Below are 16,777 nucleotides of genomic sequence, written 5' to 3' on the forward strand. Positions count from 1 at the left end.
TCATTGAGCTGAGGCTGCATTTTGGCAATGGATGCTGTCTCGGGGAGGCTGCAGGGTTGTCACCTCATTTCTGTGCCTCAGTCTTGTCACCTGTTAGGTGAGCCTAATAGATCTTCTAGCACCTTTCAGACTTATAAGACTCTGTGCTTATCCTATGGCTAGGGAATTACACACCTTCCACTAACATTCTCTGCAGACCTAACATGAAACAAACCCTTGCCTCAGTGAGAACTGAAGTTAGGAAACCAGAACCGGAGGTGAAAACTGCCCAGTCTTATTCTCAGTGTTGAATGTCATTTGGTTACACTTTTCTCCTTCTATGCGTAGATCCCTTAGTGAGGGTGAATGAATGCTGGATCAAGAAACCCCAATGCTTTAGGGCGCTCTCTGGGATGGACAGATGGATCTGTTTCATTAAGTGCCCCACCAACGCAGAAACAAAAAGCAATGCTGTTTTACTGTTCATTTTCCTGCCCGTTTAAACGTGTCCTGGAGGAGGCAGGCTTCTGATTGAACAGGAGCAGGAGAGAGGCAGATGGGTGTGTTTCCAGCCACAGAGCCCACGAATATTTTTCAAGAGCAAATAAAAACTGCAACAAATCATCCATAAAACGCAGTCAAAAAGGACTTCGTTTAATTAGTGATATGTAAAGACTTTTGCATAGAAAAAGGTTAACAAAGTAATGCATAAAAGACCAACTAGGTACAGTATTTTTAAAACAAATAGTTTAAAGTATATTTTGCGTAATGTTTAACATTCTCAATGCTTACTGCTTTCTCCACACAGCAGAGAAATGAAGTGCATAATAATACATGCTGTGTTTTATTTTTTTTTCTTTTTCTTTTTTTTAACATAAAATCTCTAGTTTTTGACTTGATGTATTAAAATACTTAGGTTATTTTTAAGTCACCGTAATAAAAAAGGAAAGCAAAACATTTTATGCAGCACTAGTAGTCTGGGTATTGACAAAATAACTTACTGCCATCCCCTTTAATACATTCATTTTGGTTTGGAATCAAACCCACATTACATTGTTGGCATGCTAACAGCCAATTTAAAATTGTCCCTACCATCACTTCATTCATACCCAGAGCGATTGTTATCCCAGAAGTTGATAGCGAAAAGAAGAGGGATTTTGCACAGAGTTGGCTAAAAGTAAACGTCCGAACGCAGCTAAATAAGTTAAATAGAACTCTCACAACAACAGGTCTCTTGTATTGGCATGAGCCAACCCCACGGAAGCGTGCGTGCTGTCAGCAGGTGGTTCCTTCTGGGTGCATGACAACCTACTGTTTGTGCAGATACAAGCTAGCACCATAGTTAAGCCATAAAAAAAAAGTGCCTCAAGGTTCACAGGCACTGCTGAAACGTTCATTAATCCAAGCACTGATAAGATAATCGCTTTTACCAGGGCTGTGCTAGATGTCACAATTTGGCAAGTCTGTACAAAGGAAGGAGACTAAGTAAGCGAGTTCCAGGCCTGTCAAATTGGACGTTGTTTCTCAGCAGCCTTTTGGCTAAATGGACCTGTCTGCTTAAAGAGCACACTCTCCTGGAAGAATATTGCTGTCCTGAAGCTGCATGCAGGACTGCCTATCTCTCCCAGATCACTCCCATACCTGTGCAATGTTATTGGTTTTAGCAGAACACACGTATATGTAAGTTTTATTTCTTTTTATTATTATTATTATTATTATCGTTTAGATGTCAGGCACTTAGGAAAATCAAATTCTTTTTTGAGCCCCAGGAGACCTGATGGGGGTGATCCCTTGCCACTCCCACAACTGTGCATGTACAGCCAGAGAACTGTTAACACTAGTGCCTATGGATCTCCTGGGGAACATCCACATGCCAACGCAGTGGTGATGCTTCTGAAAGCCACTGCCCCAAGGTGCCCTCAGCACAACTGCCAAGAGGAGCAGGCTGCCTGTATCCCTTCCAGTGCCTGTAGTGAGGGGCTGGCTGCCAGGCCCTGTGTGACAGTGGCCCTTGGCCCTCAGCGACGTCACAGGAGCTGTGTATGTGTGTGCATGTGTGTGTGCATGAGTGTGTGTATGTGTGTGAGCGCATGGAGGGAGAAGAGGGAACTGGGTAGGGAGGAAGAGAGGGCACTTAGAAGGCTCCAACCTCGGTCCCCCAAGGTCGGTAGGGCTTGCCGCTAGCCCCATTGCCAGCCTGCTGGGGGTTGGATGAGGCTGACACGGCCAATGGCGGGGTGATGGCTGTAGCTGCCGCCACTGCAGCAGCAGCTGCGCTTGGAGGGAGCATGGGGAATGTGCTGGTGAAGGAGAGGGGAAAGCTCTGGGCAGCTGCTGTGGCAGCAGCGGCTGCGGCATGAACGGTGGCCGAGAGGGAGAGGAGAGAGGTAGAGAGTGGGGGGACGCAGGGAGCAACACTGCCCGCTGCGGGGACCCTGAGGGCAGCATCGGTGTGGGCGAAGGTAGCGGTGAGCAGTGCAGAGCCGTGGGGAGGCACTTCTGAGGAGAGTCTGCATGGGGCGGCCTCGGGGGTGTGGAGTCCATTGGGCTGCAGCAGGGCAGCCGGGAGATGGTGGAAAGCGGCTGCCCAGTGGTGCGGGTGCAGCGGGTGGTGGTGGTGGGCCATGGAGGAGGTCATGGCAGCCGCTTCCCGCTGAGAGGCACAGGTGCTGAGATGGGACACCAGTCTGACACGCAGTGGGTCAGAGGTGTCGAGGCCTTCCACAGATGTCAGGTACCTTGCAACTTCAGTCAAGCACTCCCGGAAGCCAATGCTCATGAAATCCATGGCCAGTGAGTGAGCATCAAAATAACCTGCAAGAGGTGGACAAAAAAACATGCTGAGTGCTAGGCCAACATAAGGCAACGTAGCCAACCCAACCCTCCCTCAGCTGCTGGTCTGCCATTTAGGGGTTAAGATCTGCAAAGAGAAAAGTGTGTTCTACAGTCTGTAAGCGATTTGTGTGACCATCCCTGTAACGCAATAGGCTACAGTTGTTTTTGCACACTATATAAATGAAAAGAATTAAGACCATAAGTACTCGTGACTCTTGAAAAGATACACGATGCCGCTCCTGCAGTACCTCAGGAAGCCTCTGCAGTGTGGTGTTATGGTGTTACCCCTGCGCGTGTGTGAGGGACACATTTCTGTGTACAAAGAGACGGCGGGGGACCAAGCAGCTCGCACGCACTCTGCTGCCTCTGCTTTCCCCATGCTAGCATTCACAGCAATGCACTTGAGCTATTGCTTGACACTGTGAGACAGTTGTAACTGCTGCTGAGGGCTCATCTCCTTCCCAGAGTCATTAGGACGATGTGGCATACGGTGCTATTTAACTACAAACTAAAAACATCTTGTCATGACTCTGCACACACACAATAAAAAGCTTTACTGAGAAAACGTTTTATGCAATGCCATTGCTAATTTGGAGATGGAAGACTGACAGACACATAGCCCATGAGGCATTTCAGCAAACAGCAGCTGGAGCTCCATAGGCTTGAGACAAAAAACATTTGGAAAAAAAACCAAACCAACAGTTTTATTAAATGCACATGAAAAGATATTCCCTTTCTAAAAGGTTTTAGTATCAAATCTAGTGGTTAAGTTGCTGCTCTTCAGCTACAAAAATCAATTCCACTTAAGTTTAGAGGTAGTCTTGGGAGAACTATGTCCTGTTACTCTCAAGCTGGCACAGTGGTTTTTCTTTTGCTTTCTGCAAAACTTGTTTATGGTATTTATGACTATGATGTGCATTAGTATAGATGGACAAAGTGCCCTTATTATGGTGGATTTTGGCAGCAGTATCTACACCAGATCTTGCACAGTTTGGCATGAAATAACTGAGGTCTTCTTGAAAAAATCAAGCAGCTTAGATGGCTGCTTTCACTTTCTGTGCGTCCACATTGTAGAATGAACTCAGGCACAATTAAACACATCTCCCCAAATCCCGTGCCTGCTATATACCACCTCTTGCCAATTTACAACAGTGCTTGTCATGGAGGTTATCTTGCCCACCTGATGCTGTGCAAGACCCCAGAGAAACCCTCTCCATCTAGCAGCTTGGTGAGTATAACACGTCGGGGAGTTCTGTAAGGAAGCACAGACCCCTCTGCCGCATCCAAACTATCTGTGAAATCACAGTGTTTTGAGGGAACTTCTGACTAAAACCAGGCAGGCAGGCAGGCAGTGGTGAGAGAGCTGTGTGCCTGACTGGTGGCCAGCAGCTTTGCTTGAGGGTTGTCTTCACATCAGAAGCCTCAATGTCTCCCTTCCATGTCTTTGGAATGCAGATGTGGAGGACATGGCTGTCCGAGGCTCCCTCTGAGCCTGAGCTGGCTCTGGAATGAGCAGTCCAAAAGCCCTGTCTATATTGGAACCCTGTCAATCTCCTGTGAAGTGGCCAAGAAACAGAAATGAGGACAGCAGCCCACGTGGGAACTGAGCTCCAGGTGCTTGGGTGACAGGGCATGGCCACTAACAGCTCTGTCTACACCGACCCAGGTGTCAGTCACCCGAGCTCAATTTGCACTGAAGCTGCAATAAAACCACACCAAAGCAAGTAGCTGCTGGCTAACAGCTCTTTCCCTTTGCTTGCTTGCCCTGTCAGCAAAAAGCGCTGGTCCCAGGCCAGATAATAACTTCACATGACAACGAGACCATTGCCCACACCTGCATCAGGAAATACGGAGTATACGCAGGGCTGGAAAAGCAGCAGCCTCTCTGCTTTGCCTTCTTCCCTGCCTGCTTCCCTGTCTGCCCTAGTGGCTCCAAAAAGCTGAAGCCATGTCAGCTTTTTTCATGCTATGCCCACATTAGATTTACCACACCACTAAATCCAAGAAGCCACCAACACCACCCTGGACTTTTCATCCCCATGCATCCTCAGTTGGTGGGCCACAAGGAGAAAAACAAGCCACCCCCAGCTCTCAACACAGGGTACAACACAGCGTAAGGGTTCTAGGACATGTTTTTTTCTCTCCTCTGATAACAACTTCTGTCCATGGATGAAATGATGGGACTAATCTTTTTTCTGACCAACAAAGTTTCTGGCTCCAAAAATGAGTTAGGAAGTGGGAATAACTACACTTGCAAATAAATATCAGCTATTAAAATACCTTAGGAAATGATATTTAAAGCTGTTATTTATGTTGCAAAGTAAAACATTAAGCAAGCAGGAAACACAGGCTTAAACTTTGCCCAGCACTAACTTGTAGACCTCTTTTCTTAAAGTTTGTTAATCTATCCAGTGAGATTACTCTTATCTCTGGGTCAGAAGGAGAAGATTAAGTCGCAGTGTTTGTGAAATAGCTGGGCATTATACTGATGCACCACAAACCTCTGTCCCTGGAGAGCCACCGAAGGTATCTCTGGTTGACCACCGGTGGCTGTGGGCTTGAGAAGAAATCACATCCCCACACCATGACACTCCTTGCTCTGTGTCTGCCAGCTCCTGTCCCCAGCACCTTGTCCCTGCCCCATCAGCCAGCCACTCGATTTGACCCACTTAAAAAAATAATCTCTGACAACATTTGTTTGAGGATGGTGAGGCAGGGGAAGGAAGATTCCTGTTAAATCTTCCTGCAGAGTGTCCATACTGCTATTGGTATGGATTTTGGAGAGAAGGAGCTGCTGCAGCTTTTACGAGGAATTCTGCAGCACGCTGTGGGAGACAGGCTGGGATAGCTGGGCTACGCACTGTACGGGGAGGATGCAACAAAGCAGCAACCACTGCCGCTGGCTTCTTAGCCTTGCTTACTCTGTGCACCAAGCGAAATAGACTTTGTGGAAAACCGGTAGGCAAATATGCAATTAAAGACTGCACCACCACACAGACACATGAGATTATCTGAATTCAAGTTGCACAAGCACAAAAATTTGGGCATTTCATAACTTTCGAGAGCACTACTTTCCCAGCTAAATAGAGATCTTTACAGAACTTTTTTTTTTTTTTCCTTTTCTTTTCCTGAATAGAGGAATATAAAATTAACATTTTCTTAGATTAAATTTTGTACGTTTGCTCAGAATACCAAGAGGCATATCTGCTATATGAAAGGCGATAAAATCCCTCTCACTTCTGACAAAATGAACTACCAGTAAATCTTAAGCTTAGAGGTACTACTAACAAAAGCCTCTTAACACCTATAAAATATGTATGTCAGCTTGGTGTGAATTTTAACAAATAACAGAACACCAGCCTCCAGCAGGCTTTCCCATAGCCATTTGTTGTTACGCACGCGCTGATTTTAAGTTGAGCCTTGTAATCACTGTGAGGTACGTAGAGCTGCAGCAATTCTCTCACGGGCTAAAAACTTTTGAGTTTAATAAAAAGAAAGAAAGTGATTACACTTCCAGCAGCAGTCTATTTTCTAGCCTGTACTTCTGTATCACAGTGGGTCAATGAAAAATGGTCTGGTCTACATTACAGCAGTTTCAACTATAATCACGGTTAAGGGCACAGGACATGGGACAGTGCTTATGGAAGGCAAGCAAGTTCTTTGCTCCAAATAAGCTGCAACCCCGTGACTATAGAGAACAGCTCGTGGGTGGCTGACATCGTTTGGCCTCCAGCCCCAGGGCTGTCAGCTCGCACAAGCAGGGCACGCTTGGCTCACGGCAGCGGGCGATCGAACGGGTCGGCTGCACTGCCTGCCTCTGTGTCATGCAGGCTCTGGACGCAAGAAACCACCCTGACCTCTGACAAACACATACAGCATGTAAATAGAAGCTCAGATAGTGCTGCTATCAGTCTGCAGTCTTATCTGATGCCTAGAGCTGCCTACAACAGGCTGGATTTTGTTCTGGCGGATGAGGCAGTCTGACCTCACATTTATGAGTCTTTTCAGAACAAAGAAAATACATCCACAATAATGAAATCTCCTCTCCATCCACTTCCTTTGGTATAGCTGATGTATAATAAGTTTTAATATTGGTTTTGTGCTACACAATCGTTGCCACAAACCTCCTGTTTATGTTTGGTGTTTGCGTATTTGTTTTGTCTCCCTGTGCCGATTTCAGTGCTCTTTGGAAACCCCAAACAAATCTCTGACTGGGCTGCCTGTGAATGAAGCCTTTACTCCCACAGTGTTATGAAAGCAAACACAAGCCCAGGGTCAAGTGCTTCTTTTGTCCCAGTAGTTCTTTCCCACGAGTTCAATCCTGCCATTAGCATTGATTTCCACTCCTTTAATCTGGAACCGCCTATCACAGCCCGTCAAAGCACTTTTTGCTGAGATTTCCCCAAGAAGCAGAAAAGAAACCATCCTCTCCTTACCTTTACCTCCAGTTGCTTGAAGCATCTTCAGATGATCCACTGTCATTTGCAGTATTTCCGCTTTTTCTAATTTGGCAGATCCCTTGGAGATAAGAGATTCGTGTAAATAAAACTGAGCCCAGCATTACGGTTTCAATTTCTCCTATCACTGGAACATTCTCAGCTCAATCCTTTTGTGAGCATCTGCACCCCAGACACTGCCTAACGACTCCTGCCATCTCCCTCTTAGCGACTCAAGCACCAGCAGCACAACCTCGTTTTATTAAGACCACGGCTCAGTGTAACTCTGGCTTTTAGGCTGGTGCAGAAATGACGCCTTCATGAAATAAAAGAAGGGTCTCACTTTCAGCACATCCTTTTCAAGCAACCGACCTAAAAAATCCCACTGGGACAGCTCTGCAGAGCTGGTGATGAAGATCCCACTACAGCCTTTTTTGCTGCTTTTACCAGTAGGTGTCCCTATGGACACACACCGAAAAGTATCCTTCTTCCCTAGAAGCCTATTAATTTTTGACATGTCATTTGGCTGCTGAATATTCTATTCTCATTCTCTGCTGCAAAAACAATCACACAGCCCACAGTTTTGTAAGTCACCGCGAGGCCGGGCTTGCAGGGACACACAGCCAAACACCGTGAAAAAGAAAGAGCTCCTTTAGCGGTCAGACTCTTTCCTGCCACTGAGGATGGCTCATGGTGTTGCAGGATGCAAGTCCAAAGGCAGTACTAATACATTCATCTACAAATAAAACCATTTCCCTCGACACGCCTGGAACATACCCAGATGGCTGAATTTCCCGTGCAAACATTATCCCAAGGCACCTTTCAGCATCAACTAAAATCAGAGATACACAAACTTTGACTGCTGGCAGACAGCATCCTGCAAGCCAGATCTCCCCTCTGTTCCCACTTGTGCCACCTGCTGACACCAGACACTCTGCAGCACCCGCTGCTTCATTTGGGCTGCAGGTGAGCAGAAGAGGCCCAGGGTCACCCCAGCACTCAGCCCCAAGGGGAAGCTCCCTGCCACAGGGGCTCAGCATGTGGCCAGGAGCGGGTGGAAAGGCAGTGGGAACGAGCAGCCTTGCTCGGATGCTTCAGTGAGTGGAATGCCAAGGAGCTGGGAAAGGACGGCTGACTTTGCCTTTGGCATCTTACAGGAAAGTAGCAGGGAAGCTGAACAAAATACATCGTAAGCTTATTTTACCCCCATCTTATTTTCTTTTTATTTAATTCAGTTATTGCTTTCAGCATTCCTGAGTATGAATTTTGGTGTGTAGGTGATTTTTTGATTAAATTCTACATTTTACATGCAATTGCATCCCGTGTTTTGCTCAGGCTTCATCTTTTCCGTAGAAACAGCACAGGCCGTCTCTGGGCGAGTGACTAATAGCTAAAAACTGCACGCTGCTGGGTCCCTTCCAAAGGCTCTGTAGGACTTGTTTTATAATGTTTGTGGGTTTCGAGAAGTAAACAATAAAATGGGACAAACAACTGTTGTCTCTTGCCTGTTTATCTAGCTGAAAATACCTCTGCTGCTCCACTGTGCCACAGCCTGTGGAACAGTCCAGCTACAGCCAGCGGGTACCGAAGTACATCGCAGGTGACACAAGTGATGCTCTTACTGTGGCTGCAATACTTAAAATATCTTTTTCATTGGCCTCTTGTTCATGTATGGAGCCTTGTACAGTGCTGGCCACTCCCAGCCGCCCCAGCAGTTCAGCACCCACAGGCTGCTCTCAGGGTTTGCTTTCTATATTTTATTTTCAGATATAAGGAAGTCAGGAGCTGTACGCTCAGTTGGTGCCTCTGAATGAGACACGGTGCCATCTGCATGTACCCATGCATCTTCAAATACATTTGATAAAATAGAAATGCCGTTAAATATCAAATCGAGAGAGTAAAAAAAAATAAACAAACCCAAAACCACAAATTCAAGATATGGGAAAGTAACTAAATAATTTGAGCAGCAGAAACAAAACACACTTTTTGCAGCACTGATTGTACTTGAAGCTTTCGCTGTGCGGTTTTCCAGGCAGGAGCTGAAACCAGGTTCCCTGCAGTCAGCTGGACCCTCACAGCATTCCCATCGAGCACCGCTCACTGAAAGCCTTTGAAAGTACCACTGCCTTACCCGGATCTCACCACTGGGCCTGTTCCCAGCCCCAGTGCACTGCTTTTACACAGCCACTTTAAAACCTGACTGAGCCGGGCAGCTTGCTTGCTTCTTAGGAAACCATATTGATTACGCTGCAACTGCTATTACAGATGAAAATGAAAGTTTCCTTAAAGGAAGGGCAAAAGAAATCCAAGATTTATACCAACGACTAACACAGGTCTGGGGGGTTGTTTTGTTGCTTTTTGTTTCGTTTTGGTTTTTTAACTATGGGGTAAAGCACATTTTTAACAAAACCACCACTGGAATTCATCGAAAGAACAGAGGCAACACGAACACTGTTACCCTTAAGGGAAAAACAAGCCAAAGAATGGAAATGTTTTTCAGCTTTATGATGAATTATGTTCCTAATAGTTTGGCCACAACAAAGCGCTTCACTGAGATGCCAGCTTTGTGCCAGATCAGGACACATACAGGATTATTTTAATAAGCTCTACAAGAGAACCAACATTGCCAGATGAGATACAGGATGGAAAAAAAAAGGGCTTACTTGTTTTTCAAAAGCAGTTGGCACCAGCCGCCTCAGCTCAGATAAACTGTTATTTATACGATCCCGGCGCCTTTTCTCTATAATCTATTCCCAAAAACAAAACACAGTAAGTTTACACAATCGTTGAAGGGCAAAATCACAGCATGCATGTAAATCGTCACATGGGAGAAGAATGAAAGGACACGTACCCCTCTTCTTTTCTTTCTGGCCATAATCTGAGATGTTGTGGTTGGGGAATTTGGTCGAAGCACAGAACTATGGCTTTGCCTGGGAAATGACAAAAGTACATCAGGTGTTGCACAACGTGACACTGCTCTCTGAAGACACCTTAGGTCACTGTATTGAGTACTCATAGTGCCCTCTCATGTTGCTGGGTGTTCAAAGAGACATTCTGTTTTGGATTGCTCCAGCCATGCAGATTGCTCTGCGAGTTGCCAGAACATCCTGAAAGTTCCTCTCTGAAGACAGTTCACTGTCCAGCACAGGTTTCATTTTCACTACCTCTAAAATCATGCCTACAAATACAGTCTGTAGAACCATGTCCAAAGGAAAGAACGTGGATCACCTTTATGTGATAGCTGGAATAGATGATCTTAGAGGCCTTTTCCAACCTTAACAATTCTATGCCTCAGTGCTAGCAGCAGCACATGTATGCCATGTTGCAGGCCCGGCCAGGTTTTGTCATTCCTGTCACCTCTGTGGTTCGTGGGCACTCATGCAGGAGGTCAGTGCCCTGACGACACCTGCTGCCTCCTCCAGCACCACCAGCACAGTGCTTTTACAATCTGCTTTTAAAACTTCACTGCCCACAGCTACAGAAGACTCTCAACCTCATCACGAACAGGCAAAACATGCGCTTGCTGTTTGACAGGCATCTACTCAGCGATGGCGACAAGCCGGGGCTTGGCGCCCATATCACTGCGTTGCTCACATTGGCCCTTAGACTCGAGCTGTCCCTGCAGAACTCCCCCCGTCACTCCCCCTCCCCCCCCCACAGCCCATCTCCATCGGCTCGCAGCAGGGTTTGTTGCGGTTCCCATCCAACCACCGGACCCACAGGTCATTTCCTACTGGCGTCGATTCATTTCAGTTGCTCGGTCCCGATCGGGAGTGACTCCGGGAACAGATCCGACAGCACACAGTGCATCACTCAGGGCTCCCGGGAGGCTCCCGCAACCCCCCGGGCCAGCACTGACCCGAGCCCCGACCGGTGCGGGGGTTCCCAGGGAGCTGCGGGCTCCGAGCGGTGCCGGGGATCCCGGGGCAGCCCACACTCCCGAGTTTCGGGATGCTGCCGTTTTGGAGTGCGGGGTTTCGGTGTTCGGGGTTTCGGCCCTCGGTGCCCGAGCGGGTGGGATGGTGGGGAGAGCGGGGGGAGGTGAGTCTCGCTTACCCGCAGTAGTTGTTCTCGCTGCCCACATCGATGGTCTCGTCCATGTCGCTGTCTGAGGTAGTTTCCTCGCAAGGTCGCTTCATCGTGGCTCAGCCCGCAGCCGGCGTAGGGCAGAGAGAAATTAATCCGGACGGGGTCTCCCGTACGGCACAGCACGCACCGCACCGCCAGCACAGCCAACCCTCTCTGAGGCTCTTTCCCACGCCGCGGCACAGCCTCAAGCGCGCCGGCCCGCCCCCGGCCAGGCCCGCCCCGTCGGGAGGACGGGAGGGAGGGAGGCAAGGCGGGGGCCGCCCACCCGGGAGACGGAAAAAAGTCTCGGCCGAAGGTGCCGGGATCCGGGAGGAGAGGTAACGAGTCTCCCGGCCTTGGGAGGTGGCGAGGGGTGACCCTCGGACTGTACCCCTGCGCCGTCCCGCGGGGCCCGGCAGTACCGGGGGCAGTGGAGGCGGCCGGCTGGGAGCTGGGAGAGGGGAGAATGGGCGCCGGGGGGGCCGGTACCGCGGTGCCGGCGGGCGGCTGCGCTTTACCCGGTGCCCCCGTGCAGCGCCGCTGGGCCGGGGCCGGGACGTGCAGCGCTTGGGTGCGGGTGGCTCCGTGCGTCTGGGGCGGCGCGGGGCTGGAGGAGAAGGCAGCGGCAGCCCTGTTTCCCTCTGTGCAGGCAGCGGTATCGGCGGCACGCCGGGCGCAGGCTCTTCACGTGGCTGTCGCTGCAGTGTCGCCCTTCCCACGCCCGCGGTACCGTCGGTGGGAGTCGTGCGGTCGTTGGGACGCAACCGAAGCGGAGCGGCCGCGGGAAGGGCAGAGGCGGCTCCGGGGGACTCGGGACTCGTTCCCCACAATGTCCCCTTTGATGGTATCTGAGCAAAAATATCAACCAAACCAAAGCAAATAAGGACGGGAACCTCTCGGGAGAAAACGGTGCGCAGCGGGAACAGCCCGCGGCGACCGGCCGCATTGCCCCTGCCCTCCCCTGGGGCCGTTGCTGCCGCAGAGGATCGTGCGGCGCTCCCGGGACGGGGCGGGGGGCGGGCGCTGCCATCAGTCGCCCCGCAGTGCGGCACAGTGCCCGCTGTCGGGGCTCCGCATGGGCATCTGCGGATCAAACGTCGGTGCCGCTACAGCTGTGTGATGCGTGCTCGCTCCGGACACCGTTCCGGCTGCCTTACGATTTTTCTCTCTCTCCCTCTCTCTCTTTTTTCCCCCGGGGCACAGTTGTGCCGTGCTTTTCTCTTACAGAAACCCGAGCTGTCCCGTGCGTACTTCCCTGAGCCAGGCTGCTGGCAGGGCTGTGCGGCGTGGAGCCGGCTGCGAAATCCTCCCGACAGCCCCGCTGGGGTCTCTCCTGGAAACTCCCAACGCTAAGAGGGCCCCGCTGCACCCAGCTTAGGTAGGTTCACCTCGTTCTCTTTTCCTTCTCTTTCTCTCTTTTATTTCCTTTCCTTCCTTTCCTTCCTTTCCTTCCTTTCCTTCCTTTCCTTCCTTTCCTTCCTTTCCTTCCTTTCCTTCCTTTCCTTCCTTTCCTTCCTTTCCTTCCTTTCCTTCCTTTCCTTCCTTTCCTTCCTTTCCTTCCTTTCCTTCCTTTCCTTCCTTTCCTTCCTTTCCTTCCTTTCCTTCCTTTCCTTCCTTTCCTTCCTTTCCTTCCTTTCCTTCCTTTCCTTCCTTTCCTTCCTTTCCTTCCTTCCTTTTTTATTCCTCTCTTTCTCCTCTCTTTCATTCTTTACCCCCCTTTTTCCTTTTTTTTTCCCTCTTTTTCTCTTTTTCTTCTTTACCCTTTTTTCTTTAGTTTTTCTTCTCTCTCTCTTTTTTTCCCCCTCTGCTTTTCTTCCCTTTCCTATCCCCAACCCACCCGTTCCCCGGGGTCCATTTTGGGTTCCCCCGTGCCGCACTCCCTGCCAGTCCCCACCCGGAGCCGGCAGCAGGTGCGCGGTGGGGCCGTGCGGGAGCTGCGGGCTGCAGCCGCTCTCCGCGTTTTCCGTCGTTGCCGGGCCCCGTTCATCCACTACAGAAGAGCGGGGCTTCTCTGGGTGTTTCCTTGCAGAGCAATTACCGCTCCTGAGCAAGTCGTGCTCGCAGACTCACTTTAATGTATCCCTCCCCGTTCTTTACCGCTTTTCCCCCGCAGGTAACAGCCGCAAGTCGCTGCAGCGCTCGGAACCGCGGAGCCCCCGGGCGGCTTCAGGGGGGGAGCGGGGAGGAGACTGCGCACAGGTCCGGCATCTCTCCGAGCCGCTCCCCGCCGGGTGAACGGTGCTCCGCAACGGCTGCTTTATTGTTTTGGTATTTTTTTCCCTCTTCTTTTTTTTCTCCCCAATTTTCCATCTTCAGAAGTGCGGTGCGAATGAAGGCTGGGGCGGATCCCGCTGACCGGGAGCGCTTCTAGCGCCCGGCCCCGGGATGCGGCGACGGCACTGGAACGGGCGTAGGGAACCGCCGGGACGTGGGGACATGTCAGCACGGCCCGCGGGGAAGAGACGCTCCTCCGCTCCCAGTCTCCAGCAGATAAATCTGCCGCGTGCCCGAGATTTCGGGATTACTCCTTTTCGGACGTGTAAGGTGCACTAGTTGGGGCGTTTTGTCCCTACAGAGCAGCAGCTCTAGCCCACGGCACTCAAGACTGTTCCGAGCTTCTTTATGGCACTTAAACCTTCAGTTTTAGAGTTGTTTCTTGTATTTTACCATCTCACTTCTAAACAAACACATCTCATTTCTTGCACCCTGTGAGCAGCCCCGTGTGAGTAACTGTTCTGCAGCTTTTATTTTCTCTTGCTGGGAATATTTCAGAGCAGTAGAGGAGGAGAATCAGCCGTGGCTGACAACAAGGAGGCTGTATTTTCTTCCTGATGGAATCACCGGTAACTGCTGGGGAAAGCTGAAAAACAAGAAAAAATACTGTGGCTTTTTTTTTTCTTCCCCATCTGATTTGATTGTAACTAAATGTTTGTGGTCATTTCTAGCCAAGGTGGTTCTGACAGACTGAGGAAAGAGCAGAGAACCGAAGAAAGCACGTGTTATGAGTCTGAGTGAAATAAAAGAGGAGACAGGCGGCGTTGCTGGGACTGTGGCTGCACGGTGGGTGTGCAGCGTTCATCCCGGTTCGCAGCGAGTAACCTGGCAGTGAGCTGCCAGCAGGGCTCCTGCCAACGGTTCGCAGCAGGGCTGAGCCTTCGGTAGCTGCTGCGGAGCTGCAGCCATGAGTGTGCAGTGATAGAGCCGCGCTGCCCCGGCAGACTGTGCTCACACCCGCAGCTTGTTTGATTTTACTTCAGTTTTGGGAAGTATAAAAATTGCAGGGAGGCTTGCTGTAATCAAACACGATGTCAAGCTGATGATGAGTTGAAAGAAACAGAACAGTCTATAAGGGAGGGGAAACATATTCGGTATTTATCGATCCTTCGCAGTGGGATCTTTCAGTGGTTATCACTGGAGGTTATCACTGGAGGTTAGCACCTCCGCAGATGTGTTCTCGGTGAAGCCAGCTATTGGCTTTTCAGGCTGCCGACTGAAAGCACAGCTCCACGTGCCCTGCAGTTTGCATTCTCCACCTTTTGGCGCCTACAGAGATCAATGAATGCACTCTCCCGGGTCGAGTGCTGCCTCCTGGCCCCCAGTCAGTAGGTGCTTGTGCAGTCCTCTTGTTAAATGCATGAAATGCTCAAGCTGTCACTGCTTCCTGAGTGATGGGGAAAGGCAAGATGTCCTCTGGCTCCAGGCTGTGCCGAATGGTGACGGCAAGGATGGTGGGGCCGCACCCCTGGGATGTGGGGGCACAAACCCTGCAGGCGTGAGCCTTATCCTACCCTCCTCACACCTTTGCATGCTTCCTCTGTGAGCTCGGGCACTCAGACCAATTAATTCCATTAACAAAGGGTGTAAATTAGAAGTGTCTGTGAACTGTATTGAACCTCAATTTGCACGGTCTTATTCACAATAAAAGTGGCTGCAATTTGATTTAAATTAATTCACTTTCAGAATAAAATAACACTGAATAGAATAAAAGCAGCTTTAGTTTTGAATGGTTGTCTGCATAGAATTGTTTGTGGTTTAACTAATCCACTTTAAAAATTAACTCTATTAATTTTCGTGGGGTTTTCCATCGAGGTTAGCTTGCTTTCTCTGTTTCTCTCCGTCTCCTATCAGTAAAATGGAGATGGCAGTAGCCTGCTAACATTTTAAAATTGCTGTGTTGGATATTCCTGGTAACTGCAGCATTTTGCCTTCCACTCGGTGTGTACGTTCCTCAAAAGCCAGGACTTGATTTTCTACACATGTGCAGAATTCTTGCCTGGCGGTGTTTTACAGGCTCTGTACGCAGCTGTACATGGCCACACAAGACAGATAGCAGTGGGGAATTAAGGCTCTGCTGTGCGTCTTGAACTCTGACCAAACATCTCCTTGGCTTTGGTTCCGTGTTTTCTTCAAAGCCTGTGGGCCAAGACTTAAGAACTGTCTAACTTTCATCATCTTAATGAACGGCTTCAGTGGTGTTAATGGGAACTAGGGCACTTTCTTTATTAATGGAAATCAGGTCACTTAATTACTTAACAAAAATGCGCGGAACCTTGTCTCACTGTTTTCTGCACTTCATGAATTGTGAGCTTTAATCTGTTACCGAGAGGGCTCTGCTAAAATGGATGAAGCTGTAGCAGGTACAAAACTATCTTTTTATAGTGGAAAGACTTATTGTGAAAATGAACACACTAGCATAACTTTCCGATTGGAAGTCACTGCCATTTAAATCTTTGCAGCGATGTAGCATGATTTGACTAACTTGTGGTACGTAACTACTGAAAGGCCGGATGAACACATCAGCACATCTTCTGTCAAAAATGGGAACACTGAAGGGTTGTTATTCTTTTAAATCAAAGCTTGGTGGGTTTTGGACTAGAGGGATTCTTTTATTTCTTCCCATCCCTCCCACCCATCCTACTGTCTGCTTCAACGTTTTCCTTTCTTTCTTGAGTGGTTTCACTCCAAGTGGGACTTCTTTTGTGCCTTTTGGTTGCCAAAAAAACTGGAGAATTGTCATTATTGAATTTTGCTGTTGGTTGTTCTTTTAAAATAAAAACCAAGATGTTTTCCAGAGAGTTAGGAAGAAACCAGTTCTCGGGAAGTGCTAAGGAAACAGTAGCGGCTTTAGCTGAGTTTTTCTATATGAGAGAAAAGTATGAATCATCTTCAAGGTTCAAATCTAGCTGTTAATAATAAAGCACATCACCTAATGCTCTAAAAATGCCCCTGTATATAGACTATATACGTATGACAAAAATAAGCAACACTAGATATTCTGGCAAGATATGTGGTATTTTATTTCACTTCCTCAGTAGTCATTGTTGGCACCTGGAAGTGACTGTAAAAATACAGATCCCTGTTAAGCTGGGTAAATAAAGGGACACGCTCCACTCCTGCTTGACACTAGAAGAAACTATGACATCTGAGAAAATTATTACTGAAAATATTTTCTATCTATC

The 16,777-nt window shown here is 48.9% G+C and overlaps 1 protein-coding gene and 1 long non-coding RNA gene across 2 annotated transcripts; one reads left to right on the forward strand and one right to left on the reverse strand.

Moving 5' to 3' along the window:
- Positions 1-603: 603 nt before the first annotated feature.
- Positions 604-11,494, reverse strand: HEY2 (hes related family bHLH transcription factor with YRPW motif 2). Its single transcript, XM_015858576.3, has 5 exons — positions 11,307-11,494; positions 10,102-10,180; positions 9,914-9,997; positions 7,251-7,332; positions 604-2,793 (listed from the first exon to the last, which is right to left on the reverse strand). Exons 1-5 carry the CDS (start codon positions 11,387-11,389, stop codon positions 2,114-2,116), a joined length of 1,008 nt encoding a protein of 335 aa, XP_015714062.1. The 5' UTR covers positions 11,390-11,494; the 3' UTR covers positions 604-2,113.
- A 1,884-nt stretch (positions 11,495-13,378) lies between these two features.
- LOC107311754 (uncharacterized) lies at positions 13,379-15,322 on the forward strand. The gene is made up of 3 exons (XR_014944092.1): positions 13,379-13,517; positions 13,635-14,161; positions 14,264-15,322. It is a non-coding gene; the product is annotated as an uncharacterized LOC107311754 (long non-coding RNA).
- The last annotated feature ends 1,455 nt before the right edge of the window (positions 15,323-16,777 follow it).

This window comes from Coturnix japonica, chromosome 3 (genome assembly GCF_054131305.1).
Source record: "Coturnix japonica strain WE chromosome 3, WE-NBRP24, whole genome shotgun sequence".
Taxonomy (NCBI): domain Eukaryota; kingdom Metazoa; phylum Chordata; class Aves; order Galliformes; family Phasianidae; genus Coturnix; species Coturnix japonica.